Below are 14,977 nucleotides of genomic sequence, written 5' to 3'. Positions count from 1 at the left end.
TATAAGCCAGAGAAAGGAATGACAATGTGTTAAAGTGCCATGACAATACCAATTTATAATTAAAAGCTTATGGTGTAGCTGGCAATATATTAGAAAGAACACAGCACAGGTTAAGCTAAGCTAACTTCAACTATTATCAATCTATTGAAAAGCAATAACTTGAATAAAGGGATGGGACTTTTTAATATTCCTTCAAGGGATGAGGGCATTGATGGCGAGGTTGGTATTTATTTAGAGACAAAAAACTGCAAATGCTGGAATCCAAGATAGACAAGCAGGCTCAAAGAGCACGGCAAGTCAGACAGCATCAGGAGGTGGAGGAATCAATATTTTGGGTGTAACCCTTCTTCAGGACTGCGGGTGGGTGTAAAGGGTGCTGCAGAGAAAGGGACTGAGAGGGCAGGGTGGTGTGGTGGGGATATGTGAATACAGGTAGAGGGTATGACCTGGTTGATCGATCAGAGGAATGAATCCAGTTGGTAGCTCGAAGGAAGTGTCGATTAGAGGAATGGAAGGGAGGTGGAGGGGCTGGGAAGGGTGTCAGGTGATGGGAAGGGAGGTTATTTGAAATTGGAGAACTCAATGTTGAGTCTTCCGGGCTATAGGCTGCCCAGGTGGAAGATGAGGTGTTGTTCCTCAAATTTGCAGTCTGGTTCGTTGTGGCAATGAGGCAGCCAAGGATAGTCATGTTAGAAAGGGAGTGGGAAGGGAAATTTAAATGGTTGGTGACTCCCCCTGTGGACCTGGCTGAGATGCTCGATGAAACGTGCCCTTAGTTTACGCTTGGTCTCCCCGATGTAGAGAAGACCACGTCAGCAGTACCGGATGCAGTAACTTCTCCAACCTAGTTTACTGCATCCAGTGCTCCTGATGTGGTCTTCTCTACATCGGGGAGACCAAACGTAAACTAAGGGCACGTTTCACTGAGCATCTCAGTTGGGCCTGCAGGTGTCGACCTGACCTCCCATTTTAATTCCTCTTCCCAAGCTCTTTTTGACGACCATCCTTGGCCTTCTCCATTGCCACAATGAATCAGACCGCCAATTGGAGGAACAACATCTCATCTTCCGCCTGGGTAGCTGACAGCCCGGAGGACTCAACATTGAGTTCTCCAATTTAAAATAACTTTCCTTCCCATCACTCAACTCTTTCCCCAGCACCCTTCCACTCCCTTCCATTCCTTTCATTGATTCTTCCTTCTAGCTACTAACTGGATTCATTCCTCCCCTCAACCAACCAAGTCATATCCTCTGCCTGTGTTCATCTAACCCCACCTCACCACCACCACCACCACCACCACCACCACCACCTCCCCCCCACTTGATCTGCAGCTCCCCTTATACCCACCCCTAGTCCTGAAGAAGGGTTACACCCGAAACACTGGACTTCTCCAACTCCTGATTATGCCTGACCTGCTGTGTTCTGTCAGCCTCCTGATGTCTAGGCAGACATTTATTGCCCATCCTTAATTGCCTAAAGGGCAGTTAAGCATCAGCCATACAGCTGTGGGTCCAGAGTCACATGTAGGCAGACCAGGTTAAGGATGGCCGTTTCCTTTCCTAAATGATGTTGGTGTACGAGACAGGTTTTTCTGACAATGGATTCATGGTCATCATTAGACTCTTAATTCCAGATTTGTATTGAATTCAAATGACACTATCTGCAGAACTGAAAAAGCACGGTTGTGAAGAAGGATCACTGAACCGGAAATGTTAACTCTGCTTTCTCTCCACAGAATCTGCCAGACCAGCTGAGCTTTTCCAGCAAATTTCTGATTTTGTTTCTGATTTCCAGCATCTACAGTCCCCTCGTTCTTTTTCATGCAGTAGAAACAGTTCAGAGAAACTTAGACATATTTTAAGGCAGAAGTAGATAAAATTCTTAACTAACAAGGGAGTCAAAAGTATTAGGATAGGCAGGAAACAGGAGTTGATGTTACAATCAGCTATGGTATTACAAAATAACAGAAAAGCCTCAAGAGACCAAATAGCCTCCTCCTGTGCCTAGTTTGCACGTACTATACCAGTTTTGATGATCAAAAGACAAGGAGAGGAAGCAGTGCGAAGAGGCCCCAAGGCAGGCAACAATATACCATCGTATCTACCTAGAGCTCATCCAAAGCTCTGACACACTTACATTTCACTGAACTTGATAAAACTCTTGACTTCTTATCCAATATTACCTCAATATTTAAAATTCTTAGTATGTATTCAAATTCCTCCGAGGCATGTCTTATCTCAGTAATCTTCTCCAGCGCTAAAACTGAAGTCTCTGCACTCTGACAATGTTCAGGTATCTCAATTTTCATTACACCAGCATTAATGGCCATGCCTTCAGCTAGCCTGGCTTTCAACTTTGGAATGCCCTTCTTAAATCTTTCTGCCTTTGACCTCCTCACTCTCTTTCATTAAGATATTTCTTAAACGTAACAGTTTGAGTGAGCTTTTTATTGTCTTTTCTATGTTTCTCCTCAGGTAATTTGGCATTCAAGTTTTGATTGATAGCATTCCTCTGAAGTTTCTCAGGACATTTTTCTCCACTAAGAACATAAAGACAGGCCACTCTTCACTGCTCCGACATTTAATAAGATTGTGGCTAATCCTCTACTTCAACTCCATCGTTCTGCATTATTCCTATATCTCTCAAATCCCTTAATCTCCAAAAACCTTTCAGTATTTATTTTGAACGTAGTCACTGAGTATGCAAAGCCTTATAAGATAGAACATTCCAAAACTTCATAGCCATTTGAGTAAAAAAAATCTGTGACTTAGATATGTGACACCTCATTTTGAGGCTGTGATCCTGAGTTAAAGACATACTGCAGTTAACTGATTTGTCTTTTTAATAGACATTTTGATATTACATGGCTGCAAATAAACTAATGGGCTTTAATCAGCAAGAACAAGACACAGTGCAGGAAATTCCTTCCTAGTACCTTCCAAAACTAGCAGACTGAAGGACAGAAACAATCTCAATTTGGAGCAACAAAGATTAGTTAAGGATAGTCACCATGGCTTTGTCAAGGGAAGACCATGTCTGATAAGTCTGATTTGAGTTATTTGAGGAGGTGACTAGGTGTGTTGATGAGCGTAGTGCATTTTAAATATACTTCAGTAAGTTTTTTGGCAAAGTGTCATATGAAATACTCATCAAGGTAAAAGCCCATGCAATCCTGTACTGCAGGGTTCAATGCTATTGTTTATAGTGTTCATTAACTAATATAGGAGACTTGATCACTAAGTCCACAGATGACATGAAAATTGGTGTTGTGGTAAATAATGAGGAGGAAAGCCTTACACTACAGGATGACACAGATAGCTGGTCAGATGGAAGGACAGTAGCATATGGAATTTAATCCAGAAGAGTGAGGCAATGCACTTTGGGAGCATTGCCAAGCCAAGGGAGTACACAACGTACCAAGGAGTACAGAGGATCAGACAGACTTTGTTCATATCCACAAATCTTTGAAGACAACAGTACAGGTGGATAATGTGGTTAGGAAAGCATATTGAATACTTGTCTCTATTAATCAAGGCACTGACGATAACTGCAGGAAAGTTATAATGGAGCTGTAAAATATGTTAGTTAAGCCAAAGCTGGAGTGTTGTGTGCAGTTCTGGTCACACTACTATTGGAAGGATGTGAATGCTTCAGAGAGGGTGATCGGCAGATTCGTCAAAGTGATGGCAGGACTGGAGTGTTTCAGCAATGAAGAGAGACTGGAGAGGCTGGCGTTTTGATTGGATTCCCTACAGTAGGGAAACAGGCCCACACTGACCCTCTGAAGAGAATCCACCCAGGCCCATTCCACTGTCTTATATTTACCCCTGACTAATGCACCTAACACTATGGGCAATTTAGCATGACCAATTCACCTGACCTGCACATCTTCGAAATGTGGGAGGAAATCAGAGCACCCAGAGGAAACCCATGTTTTCCTTACAGCACAGAAGTCTAAGAAGAACTTAACTGATGAACATAAAATTATGGGGCATTGATAAGTTAGACAGGAAGAAACATTTCGTTTAGTAGAGGGTTCAATAACCAGGCAGCTTACATTTAAGTTAAGAGGCAAGACGTTTGAAAGGGATTCAAGGGAGTATATTTTAACCTATTAGCAGAAGGTATCTGGAGCTCTGCCTGAATGAGAGGTGAAGGTGGAAACCATAACAATATTTAAGTAGTATTTGAATAGACACTTGGCAGATTGTAACATACAAGGCTATTGGCCAAGTGCTGGGAAACAAAACGAGAGTAGATACTTCCGTGATGATCAGTGATGTGCGAGAGGTTGAAGGGTCTGTTTGTACTGCAAAGCATTGACTTCAATAATACAGCTAAACTTTAGCGTCTGTATCCTATTCAGCAGAAAATCCTAATCAAGCTTTATTCCTGGTGATCAACATTCCCATAAGTAACTACAATTAATTGGTTGTGAAGCACTTTGATTTTTTTCAACGGTCGAGAAAGGCGCTATATAAATATGACCTTCTTGACACCTTCAAATTCAATTTCGCAATCTTGGTTTAAAATCCTTTCATGGTCTCATTCCTTCTCGTTTCTGAATCTTATCCAGCCCCAAAAACTCGAAACACTTCTCTGGCCGATTCTGACATTTCGTGGATCACCTACGACCCCTTTTTCAGATCTTTCTTTAAAGCGATCTCTCAGACTAATTTAAATTTTGTTCGCCGCTTCTGATCTCGCTTTTGCGTGAGATATTTTTCCTGAGTTACAGCTTTTCTTTGGTTTTGCTTTGATTGAGTTTTTGGCAGTTTTTTTTGTCACAATAAGAACAGCTATATAAATAAAATGTCAGTTCTCGAAATTAAATTGCGGCTTAAGAGCGATAGAGAAATAGGACATGGAGCTTATCGATACTTATCGAATAACAACATTCCCACGCAAAAAATAAACCTTTTTTTTTTACCTATAATTGTAAGTGGTAAACTTCTTGCTTTCTTTCAGCATCCGCCTGTATAAAGACAACACCTGACTACTTGTGGGCACCGCCATCTTCGTTCCCCGGTCTTTATCGCGCAGGACCCGGGTGGCCGGGCGCGCGTGCCTGAAATGGAACGTTGTGCTGGCAACGGCTGTTCCATGGAACACTCGACCGTTAAGGATTTAATAAAAAAACCCAGAATAAGTCAGTTCTGCTTTTACCTTGCAGAAGCCTAATAAGTAGGACCCGCTGACTTTTCAAAGAAAAACTGTTCTCTCTTTCGACTGGCAAGACAGCGTCCTACTATTGAAAATGTGTGTTGTTGAGGTGGTGGGAGGGGAGAAGAGGTGAAGGAAGGGATGCTGTCAGTGTCTTTGCAAAGAAGGTGAGTTTGTTCGTGACAAGTTGTGGATGTTAAGAGCATAGGGATATAGAAAATGCCCGTGTTTTTAAAAAAGAAAACTGTATCATTACAAAAGGGAATCCTGTTTACAATCTTGAGATTAAAACAGAAGGGACATGTGTTGAGGAGCCATGTGTGGTGTCTCGAAGGATACAACACATTGCAAAGTTCCTTGCCGTTGGGCACGGTTAATAATCACTATCAGGTTTTGCACTTTATGCATGCAACTTTTGAGTGATCCCCAAATCTCCTATTTCTGATCGTGAATCAGCTTGCACAAAAGAAAAGACAACACAGAAACGCCGTTGATGCTGAAAATCTGAAACTAAAATAAATTGGACGGGAAATGAGCAATGTTTTCACATTAGGGTCTGCAGAACCTTATCTAAAAGGGCGGTAGAAACGCATTCCCCAGAGTTTGAATTTACAGGTTTATGGGGGGAGGAGGGGTTGTGCGACGAACAGAGAAAAGACAGTAGAAAGATATATTGAGATGAAGCAGCTTGTATTTCCTTCCTTAACAAAGGATGGTGACTCTGCTTTCATCACAATACAAACTCATTTTCTTAAAATCAGAAATCTCAAGACTAAGGCTACGTCAGATTTTGAATATTGGGGGATTTCTGGTCAAGTGCATTGGACTGTGGGTGTTCAAACCAAATGGATCATATTGAGTCAAGTGTTGTTTGAAGTGTGGGAGGAGACATATGGAATATAAGAACTAACACATTGGTTGGACTGAAAGAGATACTTCTTTGTATGTTCTATGTGTTACTTTATTCTTAAGCATCATACATATCTAGATAAATCAAAGAGAACTTGTTCAAAATATTGCCCCTTGTACTGGGAGGACAGTTTCCCTTAGAGCTTTCTTATGAGGTTCCACTTGCCTTATAGCTGTTTGATTTATAAAAATAAATGCTGCTTTTTTAAATCTCATACAGCATTGTTCACATCTACTCAATAGAACCTTTGGTAACAGTGTGATTTTTTTTGATGGAGTAGTAATTGTGGTGTGGTAGTATTGATAATAAAAGACTGCTCACCAAATGAGTTGAGAGAAAATTTGTTCTTGAGTAATACAAATTAGCAATGCACTTAGTCTCTGAACATTTTGTACAGATCACTCAAACCCTTCATTCAAACAAATGAAATTCATTCAAACCCTTCTGTTGTTTCTCAACATGAAATGCTTATTCTGTAGATCTAAACATAATTAATGATAAATTATTCTTATGCTTTTTACACTCAAAGTTGTAAATCTGGGACTTTCTCCCAACTTTGACTTACTCATTGACAAAGACAGTCAGATTTAAATTGGTACAGACAGACATTCTCAAAACCAGCTGTCTACAAACCAGAATTGTCCAAAAAACTGGACATTTCTGAATGCGCAGTGCATTTTTAAAAAAATGTTATTCAATTGAAATGAACTTATCAGGACAAATCAGCTATATGTTGCATGGATAATATTTGTTAATTTGCAGCTCCCTGGTTTATTCTCAGTTCCAAGTAAGCCAATCTGAATTAGCCTGAACATCCACTGTCCAAATTAGCAGAAATCCAAGTCCACAATCCCACATGACCTCAGTCCTGAGACTACTAATTTTGAGGGACTGTATCTATTGAAGGTTAAAAATCACACTACACGAGGTTATTATAGAAGGGCTTTTGCCCGAAACGTCGATTTTGCCTGTCCTCGGATGCTGCCTGAATTGCTGTGCTCTTCCAGCACCACTGATCCAGAATCTGGTTTCCAGCATCTGCAGTCATTGTTTTTACCACGAGGTTATTATAGTCCAACAGGTTTATTGGGAAGCACTAGCTTTTGGAGCGCTGCTCTTCATCCACCTGACGAAGGAGCAGGATTCCGAAAGCTAGTGCTTCCCAATAAACCTCTTGGACTATAACCTGATATTGTATGATTTTTAACTTTGTACACCCCAGTCCAAGGCAGGCACCTCCAAATCATATCTATTGAAGGTATTGAAGGATCTAATAGATACTTATTACAACTGGTTATTATGTACAATTATTACATTCACAAACATATAATTCAGGGTTAGTGTTATACTATTCAGTTATAACTGAGGATTATGCTTTCAGTAGCATTTCATACTACAAGTGATCCAAGTTATGATGAAGTATACAATGTTTATACAATCAGGTCACATGCTACATATACTGATTGCAGACTGTGCAAAATAAGACAACACCAGTATTCTGATGAAAGCAGAGTTTTAATCATTTGTTAAGGAAATTATTATCTATTGCATGTGTAAAATGAGTGACAAAAATGTTTCTTGTGGCCTCTGGTTCTTCTGCTAATCATCTTACATTCGTGTCTTTTATTAATTCTTTTTTCAAACCATTCTGAATTTTGAACACTTTGTCAAATTAACTTTTTTCTTCTCTGATCCATAGAGAATAATCTATCTTCTCAAACATCTCTGCATAACTGAAGTCTCTACCCTGGGATAAATTCTAGTAAATCATGTTTGTACTCTCTCGAAAGCCCTGATATTCTTCCGAAAGTGTGAAGTCCAGAATTGACCAGAATATTACAGCTGATTCTTAACCAGTATGTTATACAGGATTAGAATAACTTACTTCGTTTAGTATACTATTCCTCTTTTAAAAAAGAGAGCAAAAATTCCATAATCGTTAATAACCTGTTGAACTTGTCCGGCATTTTTAAAATGTATGCACATACACCTGCAGGCAGCTCTGTTCTTGTCTTGCCTTCCTCTCCAACTTTAAAACTGTACCATTTAATTCATACTTAGTGTACATACACCTCCAGGTCTCTTTATTCCTGCCTCCCCCTTAAAAATTTTAACGGTTAGTTTATCCTGCATCTCTTGTTGAAAATTTAAGAGCAAAGCATAGAATGTAGCCTGATGTATAGTATAATGATAGATATTGTAAGATATTGGCATGAAAGTTAAAACTAAGCTGAAAACTGAAGGATATGATGTCTATTGAAGATAATTTGTTGCTGGCCTTTGCTGTGTTCAAGGTAATGCACATTTCAGTAATTAATAATTATTTCAAATACAGGTTACCCTGAGGATGTAGAAATTGCTGTATAGCAAAACTGTGAGGTAACTATTTGAAAATTTCAAAAAATTATTGTTACATTTTCATTTATGCATTTAGTAGTAACAAGACAGAGGGAGTTCAGCTTCTCATTTCACACTACATTGGAAGCATAGTAATTGCTTTCAGTATTGAATCAAGTCGATTAGTTTTGACCAAGTCAGGCTTGATAATAGTGGCCACATGATTTGCAGTAGACTGCAATTGAAGTTCCAACAGTCCTGATGTTTATGTTATAAAGATGACAAGGATATCTGTGTTTACCATCTGTACTCTTTGAAGTTGGCAGCCAATTCTCTTGCTGTTAAATCAAGAAATCCAGAGGTATAAATGTCTGTGACTCCCTGTGACTCCTCCACATGGTGCGCTGATGAAGTCATTATAGATGGAAATAAGTTAGAAATCACTGAGTTGGTATGAAAACTTTCCCATTTATTGATATTTTTCTCACTGCAAAATAAGTCTTAAAAAAAGTCATACCTTGTTAAATGAAATAACCAGTGGGTTTTTGATTATGTACTAATTCAGAAATATTTTTGAACAACTTCTTTGGCCCTGAAAGCTTCATATTATGGTTGTGGAGTAATTCCACCATTCCTCTTAAAACATAGACTTTTGCAATATGTTTTTTGCAAATTTATTTATATTTCAGTTTTTACCTTCATCCTATAATTGCATACCTCAGTATTTATTGATTTATGAGCGGCACGGTGGCTCACGGTGTCAGGCACATGGGTTCGATTACAGCCTAGGGCGACTGTCTGTTTGGAGTTTGCATATTCTCCCTGTGTCTGTATGGGCTTCCTCCTGATGCTCTGATTTCCTCTCAGATGTGCAGGTTAGGTGGTTTGGCCATGGTAAATTGCCCATCATGTCCAGGGATGTGTTGGGTTAGGAATGGAAAATGTAGGGTTACAAGGATAGGATAAGGTAGGTTGGTGGATCCAGGTGGGATGCTCTTCAGTGTGGATTTGATGGGCTGAATGCCCTGCTTCCACACTGTAGGGATTCTATTATTTTTTTTAAAAATCCCATAATATGCCTCCTGTGGCTATTTAAGACTGCACATATTGCTTATTTAAAGGAATGATCGCGGCAGCCATGATTTTGTTTTTTCAACCTTAAATCAATCGGTGCTGTGTACCATTTGAAAAAATAATTTATGTATAATGTGATGTCGTGTGTGTCTGGCAACAAATTAAAATTGTAAGTTTTTACATCTCCATGTTCTGCTTTGGGTTCTTTTGATTACTCATATCATGAATCATAGAATATTTATAATATAGAAGACCATTTAGCCAAATGTGTTGGTGTTGGCACTGCAGAACAGCAATGCATTGAGTATTATTTCTCGGCCTTTTACCCAGCTTTTTCCACTCTAGGCCTTCAATTCTTTCCTTGTCAGGTATTTATCTGTTTCTTTTGAAAGCCAAAGTTGAAGTTACCTCAACTATACTCTTGAACAGCGCACTTCAGATCCTAAAAGCTGTTGCACAAAGACAGTTTGCATGTTGTGTTGCTTTTTTTGCTTTTACGAGGGGGGCTGAATCCTACGATCAATAAAAACACTATCTCCCCAGCTACCCCATCCAGACACATCATGATTTTGAAAATCTCTAATATTCCTCTCTTAGAACATCTCAGCTTCTTCAATCAACTTCATAACTGATGTTTCTCATTCCTGGAGCCATTCTTGCACATCTTTTCTGAACCCACTTTAGTGTCTTCACATTCTTCCAGTTGATGCTGAACCACATTTTATTATAACTTCTGTTTTTTTGTACTCTATGTTCATATTATCAAGTACATTATCCCAAGTGCTTTCTTATCTACTCTTTTTACTTGCCCTAAAATCTTCAATGATTTGTGCAAAATACACCCCAACTCCCTTTGCTCCCTCACTGTCTTTAGAATTGAGCCCATAATTTATATTGTTTTTCCCATTCTTCAAATCACTTCACCAGTAAAACACCTCATACTTCACGGTTTTAAGTTTCATCATCTACTTATGGATCTGAATATGTCCTTTTGAAGTTTAACAGTTTCCACCTCACTTCACAATACTTCCAAGTTTTGTGTCAACTGCACATTTTGAAATTGCTCAAAGTTTGAACAAAGTCAAAGTCATTAATATGTTAAGAAGAGCACGGGTCCTTGATAGATTAAATTTTTATGGTTGTTTTGTAGGTACGAAAATTGGTTTTCTTTTATGTGATGTTTTCTTTTGTGTATGTTGAAGAGTGTGTAGGAACAGTAAGGAAACAAGCTAATAATAATGTATATGTTTCATTTAATTCTTAGAAAAGGATTTCTGCAGTCAAAACAGCCACAAGTAAGGTATGTTTTATAATGTATAATGATAAGGAATATGTTTGATAACTTGTCAAGTGGATAAATATCCATGGTGCTTTTTGAAGATGAAGGTCCCTTTTGAAGTTAAGTAGAGAAGAAAACAATACTCCAGCATTTTGTAGCAATTATGAGTTACATTAGAAGTGTACTCTTGATACTAGATGTTACTCATCCATTCACAAGACCTATTTATGGAATATTGAGCCAAACATCAAGGACTACCACAGTACAGAACTGAACAACTGAACAATGTTGCAGACCAAGGAAGTTCTATAACTGTTATATCTGGACATGTAAACATTTCCAGTCGTCTCTAAGATATATCAAGTTATTGAAATTTACAATGAAAAAAGGTACTTTTCCAGGTGCTGGTAGATGGGACTAGATTGGGTTGGGAAATCTGGTCAGCATGGACGGGTTGGACCGAAGGGTCTGTTTCCATGCTGTACATCTCTGATGACTCTATAGTATGCTATAAGTCACATTTTTGTAGAAATTAAGTTGTGGATTTTTAAATCTTGATTGCTGGCTCCCCCTAGTGCCTCAGTGGGCAACTGTGATGTTATGCTGAGCAAAAATTGTGAATATGTTTGTGTTTTTGAGTTAGGTTTTTTCAACAAGGAGTTGAATGGAATCTTGCAGTTGGTTTCAGTGGTCTTGGGATAAGCAAAAATCAGTGTCTCTAACTGCAATGTGTATGAACATAGGATGAGAACAGTGTCAGTCTGGACTATGAAACCCTTCCACCATCAAATGACCCTTATTTTGGGCTAAAACATATTAAGCTTTATGATTAAATAGATGGTAAGTTAAATGTCACTGAATTAAAGTTGCTTGAAATTATTACGCTATATTAACAGTGCCATATAAATGTAAATTGTTGCTAAATTTATGAAGTGGCACATTAAGAGTCCACTTAGCTCAATGGTAGTGCTCTTGCTCATTCAGAATGTCATGGGATCAAGCCTCACTGAAGAATGTAAGCATTGATACTAGGTTGATGGCTGAGGGAGTCCTGCACTGTCAGAGATACCATTTCTCATTTGACATATTAAAACTTGGCCTCTTCTGGTTGTTAAGGAATATTTATCCTTCAACCAACGCTATCGGAAACAGGTTATATGGTCAATCGTTCATTGCTGTGACTCTGCTGTTTACAATTTATTTGCTATATTTACCTATAAAGCTGTTGTGATTTTACTTGAAAAATCATGCATGGTTTGTGCAACATTTTAGAACATTCTGCGGATATGAGAAGCTATGTACACATACAAGATTACCCTTTATTTGGCAGAGAAGAATGAATTGTCACATTTTTAGACCTGCTTGAGTATATGTTGAGCCTCTGTTGGATAACCAAGGTATTACAATTTTAGCACTGCAAGAATACTTAAAAATTAGCCTCGTGGTTACTAATGTACTACTTCCATCTTAGCTCTTATTCTCAGATGCTGAACTGAATCTTGAAGTTATGGAACCCTCAATACCTTAATTTAATTTCTAGCAACTTGAACTGTTCTTGTGGGCTTTGTTTATGCCAAACATCACACATCTATGATCAGCATAACTTTGCGATTCTTTTTAGCATGTCCAACCAGGGTTACATTTTATACGAAAAAGCCTTTTTCTTTTGCTTTTTCTTTCATTTTTCCACCTTGTTCTTTATTGTAAAATTTACTTTATGTTCTCCATTTTAAAAGTAAAGTCACCATAATCCCACCAGACCGTAGGACTGCTGTATCACTGGAGATGGTGGTTTAACTGAGGGTCACTACAGTCAGGTGAGTGGAGAGGTTGAGAAGGTAGGACCTTCATGGTAACCTTAGATGGCATCAATCTGCATCATAAACCAGCCAGGAGAATGTAAGGATTACAGATGCTGAAGGTTAGAGTCAATAAGTGTGGCACTGGAAAAGCACAGCCAGTCAGGCAGCATCTGAAGAACAGGAGAGTCAACGTTTTGAACATAAGCTCTTCATCAGGAATGTTGGGGGGGGGGGGGGGCAAGCGGGCTGAGAGATAAATGGGAGGGAGAAGGTAGCTGGGAATGCGATAGGTAGATGAAAGTGGGGGGTGGGGGTGGAGCGGATAGGTGGGAAGGACGATGGACAGGTAGGACAGTTCAAGAGGGTGGTACTGAGTTGGAGGGGATAAGGTCAGGGAAGGGGAGATGAGGAAACTAGTTAAATCAACACTGATTCCATGTGGTTGGAGGGTACCAAGGTGTAATATGAGATGTTCTTCCTCCAGTCGTCAGGTGGCTAGGCTTTGGTGGTGGGGAAAGTCCAGGACCTCCATGTCCTTGGTGGAGTGGGAGGGGGAACTGAAGTGGTCGGCCATAGGATGGTGAGGTTGTTTAGTGCATATGTCTTGGATTTGTTCTCTGAAACATTCCGCAAGTTGGTGTCCTGTCTCCCCATTGTAATGGAGATCACATCAAGAGCAACGGACACAGTAGATGAGGTGTTTGTATGTGCAGGAAAATCTTTGCCAGATGTGGAAGGATCCTTTGGAGCCTTGGATGGAGATGAAGCAGAAGGTGTGGGTGCAGGCTTTGCATCTCTTGCAGTGGCATGGGAAAGTGCTGGGAATGGAGGGTGGGTTGGTGGTTGACATGAACCTAGTGGGAGTCATGGAGGGAATGGTCTCTGCGGAATGCTGAAAGGGTTGGGAAGGGAAATATGTCTCTAGTGGTGGGGTCTGACTGTAGGTGGCGGAAATGGTGGAGGATGATGCATTATATCCAGAGATTGGTGGGGTGGAAGGTGAGGACCAGTGGGGGCTCTGTCCTTGTTGCAGTTGAAGGGGTGGAGTTCAAGGGCAGGGGTGCGGGAAATGCAGGAGGTGCACTGGAGGCATTGTTCACCATGTGGGAGGGGAAATTGCAGTCCTTGAAGTAGAAAGCCACCTGGGATATTCTGGAGTGAAATTGGTCCTCCTGGGAGCAGATGCAGTGGAGGCGGAGGAATTGGGAGTAAAAAATAGGTATTGTCCAGGGAGCTGTGTGAGTCAGTGCGTTTGAAGTAGATGTCCGTGTTGAGTCAGTCACCGAAAATTGAATTGGAGAGGTCCAGAAAGGGGAGAGAGGTGTCCGAGATGGTCTAGGTGAACTTGAGGTCAGGGTGGAAGGTGTTCGTTAAGTTGATGACCTGTTCAAGTTTGTCTTGGGAGCACAAGGTGGCGCCAATACAGTCATCGATGTAGTGGAGGAGAAGTTGGAGAGTGGTGCTGGTGTAACTGCAGAACATGGACTGTTCCACATACCCGACTAAGAGGCAGGGAGAGCTGGGGCCCATGCTGGTGAGGGCTTGGAGGCTTTCGTCATGGTGGATGGAAGTGTACAGGGACTGGATGTCAATGTGAAAATGAGGCAATGGGGGCCAGGGAACCGAAGGTCATGGAGGAGGTGGAGGGCATGAGTAGTGTTTGAATGTGTGTGGGCAGATCCTGGACCAAGGGGAACAGGATGATGTCAAAGAATGCGGAGATAAGTTCAGTGGGGCAGGAGCAGGCAGAGACAATGGGTCAACCGGGGCAATTGGTTTGTGTATTTTGGGTAAGGGGTAAAACCAGGCAGTGCGGGGTTCCCTGACAATGAGGTTTGAGACTGTGGGTGGGAGATCTCCTGAGGTGATGAGGGTGTGGATGCTCTTGGAAATGATAGTCTGTTGATGGGAGGTGAGGTCATGGTCGAGGGGCAGTAGGAGGAGGTGTCCATGAGTATGCCGTCTGGCTTTAGTAGTGTAGAGATTGGTGCGCCAGCCAGCTATCCAGCTAACTGAACTAACCAATTCTTAATTCACATACCTTTCTGATGCTTATGCTAGATTTGAAATTGTGCACCATAATCATGATTTCACTATGTTCAGCCTCATTATTCCAATCCATGTTTTGAACTCATATACAATGTAATTTTTTAAAAAGCTTTTGCTAAAGTTAACAGATAAAGTTAATTATCAGTAATTTTATTATTTTTCATTTTTTTCCATTTTAAGATGTCCACATTTGACAGTGCTAACGTGTGTATAAATGCAACAGTACTATATATCAACAGTCAGCCAGTACTTTTCCTATGTGTTCATTCTTCATGTGCAAGTGTCGCCATGCAGATTGTTAGATTCTTGCATTATTGTAGGGGCCAAATCTTATATTTGCATGCTTACCACGGATACCTGTAA

The 14,977-nt window shown here is 40.3% G+C and overlaps 2 protein-coding genes across 3 annotated transcripts in view; one reads left to right on the top strand and one right to left on the bottom strand.

The window, feature by feature from the left end:
* Nucleotides 1-5,071, bottom strand: part of lyrm4b (LYR motif containing 4) — a 150,550-nt gene extending 145,479 nt beyond the window's left edge. Inside the window, exon 1 of the mRNA XM_043719501.2 lies at nt 4,931-5,071. Within this exon, the coding sequence (XP_043575436.1) occupies nt 4,931-5,016 (86 nt within the window). The 5' untranslated portion in view covers nt 5,017-5,071. The remainder of the gene's footprint in view (nt 1-4,930) is intronic.
* A 218-nt stretch (nt 5,072-5,289) lies between these two features.
* The window catches only part of fars2 (phenylalanyl-tRNA synthetase 2, mitochondrial), a 444,725-nt gene continuing 435,037 nt past the window's right edge, over nt 5,290-14,977 (top strand). Inside the window, exons 1-3 of one of the 2 annotated variants that reach the window (XM_087978504.1) lie at nt 5,308-5,330; nt 8,409-8,452; nt 10,749-10,784. Coding sequence is in view for 1 of the 2 variants with exons in the window: in XM_043719492.2 (XP_043575427.1) it covers nt 5,305-5,330; nt 10,749-10,779 (57 nt within the window). In the remaining variant the exon portion in view is untranslated. Of the gene's footprint in view, nt 5,331-8,408; nt 8,453-10,748; nt 10,785-14,977 lie in introns of both variants that reach the window. The other variant, XM_043719492.2, reaches the window with a different exon arrangement.

The sequence above is a fragment of the Chiloscyllium plagiosum genome, unplaced genomic scaffold (assembly GCF_037043375.1).
Source record: "Chiloscyllium plagiosum isolate Xiang-an unplaced genomic scaffold, Cpla_swu_hap1 HiC_scaffold_34, whole genome shotgun sequence".
In the NCBI taxonomy this organism is placed as follows: Eukaryota; Metazoa; Chordata; class Chondrichthyes; order Orectolobiformes; family Hemiscylliidae; genus Chiloscyllium; species Chiloscyllium plagiosum.
This window is presented reverse-complemented; position numbering and strand designations above follow the sequence as displayed.